This window comes from Topomyia yanbarensis, unplaced genomic scaffold (assembly GCF_030247195.1).
Source record: "Topomyia yanbarensis strain Yona2022 unplaced genomic scaffold, ASM3024719v1 HiC_scaffold_15, whole genome shotgun sequence".
NCBI lineage: Eukaryota > Metazoa > Arthropoda > Insecta > Diptera > Culicidae > Topomyia > Topomyia yanbarensis.
In genome coordinates, this window is record NW_026683327.1 from 271,895 (window position 1) to 281,921 (window position 10,027).

The 10,027-nt window shown below is 44.3% G+C and overlaps 1 protein-coding gene across 1 annotated transcript; it reads right to left on the reverse strand.

The window, feature by feature from the left end:
* Positions 1–8,640: 8,640 nt before the first annotated feature.
* Positions 8,641–9,826, reverse strand: LOC131694789 (pancreatic triacylglycerol lipase-like). The gene is made up of 2 exons (XM_058983293.1): positions 9,771–9,826; positions 8,641–9,708 (listed from the first exon to the last, which is right to left on the reverse strand). The coding sequence occupies exons 1-2, from the start codon at positions 9,817–9,819 to the stop codon at positions 8,744–8,746; spliced, it is 1,014 nt and encodes a 337-aa protein (XP_058839276.1). The 5' UTR covers positions 9,820–9,826; the 3' UTR covers positions 8,641–8,743.
* Positions 9,827–10,027: the final 201 nt, after the last annotated feature.

Here is a 10,027-nt window from a genome sequence, read left to right on the forward strand (position 1 = left end):
TCGGTTCTTCTCGGGAAGTTGCTGCTTATTTTGATAATCCACCACAAAACAAACAAAAACAAAATAATCAAAACCAAAAGGGAGGTGGACAGAATAACGGCAACGCAAAATCCAAAACGTTTTGGAGCAAGAATGCCAAACCGGCAGGTCTTGATTCAAACAAGCCTCCTGACAACCAGAAAAAGAAACAGCAAGGGAATCAGGATGGCAAGAATCTCGAGGGAAACAATCAAAAACCGATCGAACCATCGCAGAAACCTATGATGTGCCTAGAATATTTGGTGGAAAAGCATCGTCCTCCAGTGCTCGGCGTCTGCTACAATTGTGGAGACAAAGGACACGAATATGAGGAATGCCGGAAACCAAAGCGGGTCTTCTGCATAGTGTGCGGATTTAAAGGTTTTGATGTTTCTCGTTGCCCTTACTGCTTAAAAAACGGGATCAGAACCAACTGAAGTCGCAGTTGGCAGTAAAGCAGCGCTCCAAAGAACAACTCATTATTAATCCCCAGATTTACGACAGTTTTCGACCGGCTCGTGATGAGGACTATGATAATTCATTGTCCGTCGAAACCATCGTCCTTGACGACCCGTTCGATAACCGTCCATTTGCAATAGTCGCTGTGTACGGCAAATCCTTCAAAGCCTTGCTCGACAGTGGTAGTAACGCCACAATTATAACTAAAAAGCTATACCGAAAGTTTTCGAAAAGTCCCTTGAAAAGGCTGGAACGACCATTCGAACTACGTTCTGCAAATGGTCAATCCTTACCAATCATTGGACAAGCGTATCTCCCGTATACTTTTCAAAATTTGACAAAGGTCCTATGCACTCTTGTAGTAGAGCATCTGACCGTCAACTCCATTCTAGGTATGGACTTTTGGCGCGCTTTTGGGATTTCTCCTGAGATACAAAACTGTGCTCTGTTGAACTCAGGTCAGGAATCAGAAGACGATGAAGAAGATGAAGTACCGCGTGAGTCGATACTCACTTCGGAACAGTTAGCGCGCGTAGAAGAAGTAAAGAAGTGTTTCCAGGCAGTAGAGCCCGGAAAGCTAAGCCCAACCTCATTCACAGAGCACAGGATTGTCATCAAAGATGAATTCCAAGGTGCGGCACCCGTTTGCCGATATCCTTATCACATGAGCCCAAAGAAACTGTCAAAGGTCTGGGAAGAGGTTGACCGATGGCGGTCTATGGGAATTATCGAGGAGTCTGATTCGGATTGGTCGCTTAATATTGTGGCGGTCACGAAACCAGACGACTCAATCCGCCTTTGTCTAGACGCTAGGCCTCTCAATGAGCGTACTGTACGGGATGCATACCCTCTGCCCCACCCTGGGCGAATATTGGGCGGCTTACCCAAGGCGAAGTACCTGTCTACCATAGACTTGAAGGAGGCCTTTCTCCAGGTACCCCTGGCTAAGGATAGTCGCAAATATACCGCTTTCAGTGTTCCCGGCAGGGGTATGTTCCAATTTACCCGTCTACCATTTGGTCTCGTCAACAGCCCCGCTACTCTGGCGCGACTGATGGACCAGGTTCTAGGACGAGGTAAATGGGAACCTTACGTTTTCGTCTACCTAGATGACATCATCGTGGTAAGCGAAACGTTCGAGCATCACATACAGTTGCTCAAAGCAGTGGCCGATTGTCTAGCAAGAGCCAATCTAACCATCAATTTGGAAAAATCCCGTTTTGGAGTCCCCGAACTAAAGTTTCTTGGTTATTTGTTGAATCGGGACGGACTCAAGGTCAATCCTGACAAAATTCAGCCGATTCTCGACTACGAGAGACCGGTTACCGTGACGAAACTTCGTCGTTTCCTCGGGATGTGCGGTTATTACCGCCGTTTCATTGATCGGTTCAGTGAGGTCACCGCTCCCTTGACCGATCTGCTCAAAACGAAAACCAAGAGCTTAGTTTGGAACTCCGAGGCAGAACTCGCGTTCCTCAAAATTAAGGAACTTCTAGTCACTCCTCCAGTTTTAGTCCCACCAGACTTCTCCAAAGAATTCATTCTTCAGACAGACGCTAGTGACGTAGCAGTCGCTGCTGTTCTGGTGCAGGAGTATCCCGAGGGTGAGAAAGTAGTTGCTTACTTTTCGCACAAACTGACCACTCCCCAAAGGAACTATCATGCAACTGAAAAGGAAGGTCTGGCGGTGATAATGGCGGTTGAACACTTTCGAGGTTACTTGGAAGGTTATCATTTTCGACTGGTCACTGATTCGTCAGCGATTACATGGATACTGAAGACTAAATGGAAAACCAGTTCACGTTTGAGTCGTTGGAGTTTAGAATTGCAACTCTATGACATGTCTATTGAGCATCGGAAAGGCAAGGACAATGTCGTTCCAGATGCGTTATCCCGGGCCGTAGCAGCCGTTTCCGCTTTGTCCACCTCAGACTGGTACTGTTCCATGAAGTCCAAAGTTATCCAAAATCCTGATGACTATGCCGACTTCAAAGTAGAAAATGATCAACTTTTCAAGTATGTAAACTCGAAAGTTGTTCCGTGCGACTCGCGGTTTAGTTGGAAACTCGTCCCAGCACCCGAGTTCCGTCAAGATTTGATCCAACGTACCCACGAAAATTTGCTTCACGTGGGATACGATAAAACGATCCACGAAGTGCAGTTGCGATATTACTGGCCTCGTATGGGATCGGAAGTTCGAAAGTTTATTCGAGAATGTGGGACGTGCAAGGAAATCAAAGCTCCTTTCGTCCCAGTCCAGCCCGAAATGGGTCAGTCGCGTGCGACTAATGCACCATGGCGAATGGTTTCTGTGGACTTCATCGGTCCTCTTCCAAAAAGCAAACGTGGCAATCAACACTTGCTTGTAGTCCTCGACGTCTTCAGCAAGTACGTCATGTTAACCCCCGTTCGCAAAATCGCTAGTACGTCACTCTGTACGATACTGCGCGAACAGTGGTTCAATCGCCATGGCAGCCCGGAAATTCTGCTAAGCGACAATGCCTCCACTTTCACCTCGAAGGAGTTCAGTCAATTCATAAAAGAAACCAACGTCAAACATTGGCTGAACTCCCGCTATCATTCGCAGGCTAACCCAGTGGAGCGAACAAATCGCTCGATAAACACCGCAATCCGGGCATATGCTCGAACCGAGCAGCGCAACTGGGATGTCCACATCACCGATGTGGAGCGCATCCTAAATACTACCGTTCACTCCTCCACTGGGTTTAGTCCTCATTTCATTATACACGGGTGTGAAATGGCATCTGCCGATGACTTCAGTAGGATTTCCGGTGAGGGTGACCTAGAAACAAGACACCAACAGATGGACAAAATCCGGGAGATTGTGGTCAAAAATTTGGCAAAGGCAAGCGAGGGCATTCGACATCAGTACAACTTGCGTCATCGAAAGTTCTCCAAACCTTTTGAAACGGGACAAATGGTGTACCGTCGAAACATGAAGTTGTCGAATGCACTCGAGTCTTACAATGCTAAACTTGGACCACAATACTTACCGGCAAAAATTATCACCAAAAGGGGTGTATCCTCCTACGAGCTGGAGGATTTAGCAAGTAAAAACCTCGGAGTTTGGCCAGCAAATCTCCTTAAACCAGCATAAAAACTTTTCCGTGCCGTCTGTGGACTGACAATATGCTTTTATATGGATTACTCACTTGGGAGTTTTCCGAAAGCAGCCGTCAGTTCCCGACGGTAACAACACGGACTTTAGTCCAAATAAAAAAAAACAAACATTTCTCCGTCTTCTCTATTTTTATTGTGGAAGACCAACTCTGCCGCGGGAAGCTTCTTCATTAGCTTCATGCACTTATTTTGAGCCACACTCGCGCAGTGTGGTAAACAAACACTCGCTCGAAATATATGCTCCGGCCCCGGTGACGACTACGGTAGGGTGGAATACTCCACTAAAAAACCACTAATCTTATACCGTGCCGTTCTCCCGGGCACCGGACGCATCTAAACACACTACCTGCCGTGTTCGGCAAACAGAAACCAAGTTCTTTAGCGCCCCACTCACGCAGTGAGGTAATCAAATTATCTCACTTAATGTATGGTCGGGGACCCGTCTTGGCTACGGAAGGATAGAATTATCCACTTCAATAAACACAAATGTTACACCGTGGTCCCCGAACGCATCTAAATACACTTTCTGCCGTGTTCGGCAACATGAAAATTTTTCCAAAATCCCTCTTCGTGGGAAACACTCGCACCTACGGGTGCACTAAATCCTGTTATTTTCCCTTGTTTGAGACACAAAAAAAGCTTATTCACTTATCCCTTCTTCGATAGGGACACAAATAAATACACGCGTCTAATTCCCGACCGCAATAAATACCGAAGACTCGCGGAAACGGTATAAAATCGCGAATAAAAACAGTGCGAACGCCGATTTCGCGAACTGTTTTGTTTTTATTTACGATTTTGATGATTCATTCATCATATCGAATGGATCATCGATTTGACACTTTCCCCGATGTTCGCATCAATGCTCTGCATCATGCAGGTGTAGCCCGATTTGGATCAGAGTAGTGTGAGTGGAAGAGCGAATGGGGTAAAAAGCGCCTCGCGTCTTCGATTTCGAATCGAATAAAATTTTATTTCGCATAATTTTGGGTTTGTGGTTAAACCTGGGGTGGTTCGTTTGATTCCAGCGGGAATCTTTTTGATCTGTTTAAATTATGCGAAAGACATTCTTTGGTCCCTCTCAAACGTTTCTTTTGCCATGTATGAAGCGTTTTGAGGCGAAAAGGGACGAATATACAAACTTTTTGTACGGAATGTCTGTGAGTGGGAGAAATGATGACGTGATAAGCGGTATTGTATGAGTGAATTTATGAGTGCGGAATCGAACAGAGTGAATGAATGCATGTGTGAATGATAAGATAAGATTGTTTTGGGGTCAATTCGAAGTGCTTATCGGAATGTGAATGATCGAGCAGGCCAGTGATTGAGGATGAATGAATGGGATTGTATGAATGGATTTGGATTGAATCCCCAACACAGGTGTGTAGTACTGGTATCGTAAGGACACGTAAGACATTTCTGGACAGTCGATGATAAAACAAACAAAATAATGCCGACAACCGTTCCCCGGCAAGTTGGAACATTGAAAATTGTCAATGTCACTTGCAGAATTTTAGGAATATCGAGTTGTTACCGATCTTGTTTTCGGATTGGATTTAGGGTTCAACCCATAACCGAATAATGACGATGGCTGATAGCCTCTCGCTTCGCGTATGCTGTCAGTATTATCAGGCCAAACACAGGCAAACTTTTCACCAATGAGGACAACCGGTCGATTAATTTTTTGATGAATTTTGATAAATTGCGGAAGAAATAATTAGGTGTAGTTAGTTTTTCTTTGTTTATTTATTTATTTATTCATTTCGTTCATTATTATTGTATCGGTGTTAGGTGTTAGTTTAGAAAAAAAAAATTGTTGCCAATTTTTTTTCCACCCGGTGTGGGCGAGATTGTAACCCGCCAGGGTAACAATTTTGCACTGGGTGGAAATATACCCTTTTTTGCGTATACACTCCGTAGAGTGTATTGTTTACGTAAAATTATGCTCACCGCTGTTCGGTACCGTTCACATTTAGTTGTAAATTTTTGTTCATTTTCGCGTTTGTGAACGGTTTTATTCGTACAGATAGGTTAGATAATTTTTGTTTTACGTTTGTGAATTAGTAACATAGGGTTTAGGTAGGTCTCCGTTCTCCTCTCGCTGTAAAAGTGATTGCTAACTATGCTGTACCATGGCAATGACAGCTATGCGGCGGTGTGTTTTTTGGTGGTTGTTCGGTGGAGTGAAAAAGGCGGCCATCGAGATAGACAGATAGTGACGGACCACAGCCAGGAACAGACGTCCCAAATTTGTTTCCTTTTTTCGGGACAGTTTCCCGCCACCGTAACTCAATTCAGTGCGCGCGTGCGACGGCAAATTAAATCCGTCAATAGTGTCGGTGTGTGGTCCGGGCATTCGTAGACGCGGTGTCGATTCGCCATTAAGGGGTAAGCTAAACGTCAAGGAGTGTTTTCGCTACCCCGGCTAAACATTAAGGAATCGTATCACCGACCGTTCTCACTGTGGAGGATCAGTCGAACGAGCCTAGCTCTCCTCCACAGTTAATCGCCAAGGAGAACGAAGCAGGGCGGACAAAGGCTCCCCCTGGGAAGTGAACTGCGGTGACTTCCGGGATCGCTTGCGGCGAGCAAGTCGATCCGGCGATAATCCGCCAACGTCGCTAGGGAGGTTCCAACAAAGGAGCCAAGCTCACCTTCCTAGCTAAACGCCAAGGACCGCTGCCGGAGCAGCCAACGATCAAAGGAGAACGCGGCCGTTGTTGTCCCGGCCGGTCGGAGGAAACCGCCCGCAGCAGTGAGCCACCCGCAGCAGCAGTGAAGTGGAGAGTTAGAGGACAATAAAGTCGGTAAATTTAGTAATTTATTTTGTTTTGTTTACCCTTTTTTTTGTTGTTACGAAAATCCGAAATTCTGTAGAGGCACCTAGGCCGCCCTGAAAAGAAGGGTACGCCGGGCAAGCAAGAACCCGAGTAGTGGGCAAACCCCTACTTACAAAAGTTATTAAAAGAGGAAATTTGCATTCAAAAATAAAAGGGTTTAAATAAAAAGTTTCTAGACTGTTTTAAAAGAAAAATAATTTGAACTTTATTAATTTGGGAAGTTTTTGAATATATTCATAAGGACTGCTAGGAATAGGTATTGGGAGTCTTGGAGTTGGAGAGGAACTGAAGGTGGATTCTGCGGTAGGGTTAGGAAATCAAGCTAGTCAGGGCAAACTGATCGGTAATCCCGGCAGACGACTTCGTCGTCTGGCGCAAAAGCCAGGTATTTAGAGGCCCTATCAGAATCCTCCTTACAACGTGTCCTAGAAAAATCGACAGATCTTGCCGTATTAACATATTTGTATTTGCTATAACTCCGGAACCAATAGTCAAATCTGAATAAAATTCAATATCAGTTAATAGGAGTGTCATCTCTTTCATTTGAAATCAAGTTTGTAAAAATTGGTGAAGAATTCGCTGAGAAATAAATGGAACATTAACTTAGAAAGTTGGCAAGTTCCCCGAAGACATCAAGAACCGTCATGGCGGCCAACGTGGTAAAGCTACTTATAAGAGTGCCTAGAAAAATAATTAATTTTTGAAAACTCAATCGGCCCACTCCTGAGTCGATTCCTAGTCCCACCAGGAATACTTGCTCCAAAAATGAAGTGTGTATGAGATTTTTCGACAATTTACATGGAGAAAACCCACGAACTCGCATTTTCGCCGCTAGGTGGCACTGTATGCATCGTATTATCACTGCAAGTGAAAATAAGAAAGATAATTTATTTGTCTACAACTTTGTCGAAGACTGCCAGTAAATCCGGCTTTGTTAAAAGAAGTTATTAAACTTTTAACGAAGTGATGTCTGAGTTAGTTTTGCATAGGGCCTAGCAGATAGAATATCGAGATGTTCCAAAGAATTATTGAAAAATGTCTGTTCCACAACTTTATGGAATACACCTAATCTCTATTTCTTTCCGTTGAAAAGTGGCGACCTCTGCGCGGTAAAATGCGCAAAAAAAATTTTCTAACCAAAAGATGACTCGTATTACTTACTATATAATAAGTAATACGAGTCATCTTTTGGTCACATGATCTCCCCGGTGCACCGGAATTATGACCAATTGAGAAATACTAGGTCATCATCAAGTAGGCACTCCAGAAGCATCCCTAGGAAGTGAAATTGGAAGCAAAATGAGAGAAATATGGAACCTATAGCCCCTATGTTTGAGTAGACTGGGCAAGCGAATGGGGTACAGGTTTGTTTGCAATCATATCCTCCTTCGGGTTTCGGTCATGATTATGAAGCCAAACCGCATAACACTGGTCTCGCTGTATACGCCTGGACAATGTGGCAACAGTTTCGTTGGTATAAATACATCGTATGTTTACAATTCATAACCATATCAGAAATGATAAAGCTGAGAGCTTCCATCTGGGTTAATGAGCCTAATATTGAAAAAAAATTATGAAGAACTGAAAATGTGGAGTGCTGGCTATTGTAAAATTTATTTTTCGCTTATTTAGCATTAACAAATGCCAGAATGCTATCTCGCTTCTTTACTATTTATTTTTACGCATATTCTTCAAAATAAGTGGACATATATGAGCGCTATTACTTTTATCTTTCCTCCTTTTGACCTTTTCGGCTTTTTGTCCATTCGACTTTTCGACCTTTTGTACTTTCGACCTTTTAATATTCGACTCCTCCTAAACTTTCCGTGATTGTATGTGAATTTGGTGAACCCAATTTCTATATTTATACAATCATTTCCTACGTATTCGGGTCATTCGAAGATGCGAAATGATGTTGGTGGACTTTTGGCGAATCATAGGTGTCATAGGTGTTATATGAAACAATTCTTCAAACTTCAGCTTAAATAGGGAAATTATTCGTTATATCTATTTACAGAAATTGACGAGAACTGAATCGGATAGAAGGTTGATTTATAATCTTTCTATATGAGAAAGGCAAAAGCAAAAATATCGAAGTATATCCGTCATCAAACCAAATATCACCCGATTACTGCCACAGGCTTCAATCAAATTCGATCGAAAAAACAAAACCAAAAACAGCTATAGAAAATCACAATAATACATTATCTTTATTACCACCTGCATTGTATTGTTCAAGTTCCAGATCAATCAAGGATTATCGCCTTTTCACCACGGCTGCGCTATCAACCCCTTGCAAAGGGTGATGCCGAGTTCGTCATCAGATGATAAACGCCGTTAACTCCCCGTCCCCGGTTCGACGGCTCGCCTCCCATGTTGGCATACGGTCCACTGGAGGTGCAACGACCACTAAGAATTTCGTCGTAGTTGGCACAGCGCATCGACACGAAGTGTGTACTGCTGGAAACCGACTCGGCAAACAGTTCATTGACTCGGTTGTGAGCACAGGTCGATGTTATACAACCCGGCTGGGATCGACCTCCATTCGGGTAGAAGTTAGCGTGACACAAAGGAGCATCGAACGCCAGCAGACCAGCATTGGTGTAGATAGCTTCCGTGTAGAGAGCGTCGCTCGCGGATAACGCATCAGCTTGTCCCTGCGAAAATAATGGACCCGCGGGATCCAGAGCAATCACCGAGTTCAGTTGACCGCCTTGTCCTTTACCAGTGTTTCCAGCAGCGTGGCCTCCCAAGCTGAACCCAATTACGTTGATCAAATCCCGTGACTGTCCGGTTGTACTCCTAATCACATCGATGAGCCGGGAAGTAATCATGCCAACACCTCCAACACGATTTCGCGCGGCAATGTAGTTGATGGTCTGTGCACCTGCACCCCAATCGACGGCAATCACGTTGAAGTCGCCAACACGCAGATAGTGATCCTTGATGACCCAATGCAGGGTAGCATCCTCACCCTCGATCCATCCATGGATTAGGAAACGAGTGGGATTTGAAGCGGCAAAGTTTGAATTGCTAATCGAGGCAGGATTGGACCAGTCCAGGACATGTGCGTGGACCGGGTTACGTCTGGTGAATAGACGGAAAACAACGTCCTGCTCCGGATTGAAAAGTGGTTCGAATTCATCCTCTCCGTGCGGTACATTGGCGGGGTCGATGTTGATCATGTGGAATCGACCGGCACCGTCCGGTATCAGCGCCCATGGTTTGGACTCGATGGGCAGTGAATAGGCTGGAAAAAGTTCGAAAGGTAATTAACAATTTTGTCTTAGACCAATCCAAAAAATTTCTTACCAACAGCTCCGAGGCTGAGCAGAATAGCTACCGTTGTTGTTAACTTCATTTCTAATTCCAATGGACTAGCTCAGTTGGGGATGGGGGCATTCGATTTTATAGATTTGCTAATCTTATCGGTAAAGTTATTCCCAAAAAATCGTCATCGGTTTCGTTATACTTTGAACTAAAGCTGAATCTGCGCAATTCGCTCACTAATTTAATCGCTTGGTACAAGCTACGATCGAATGAATCTCACCTTTTTGTTTTATTAACGA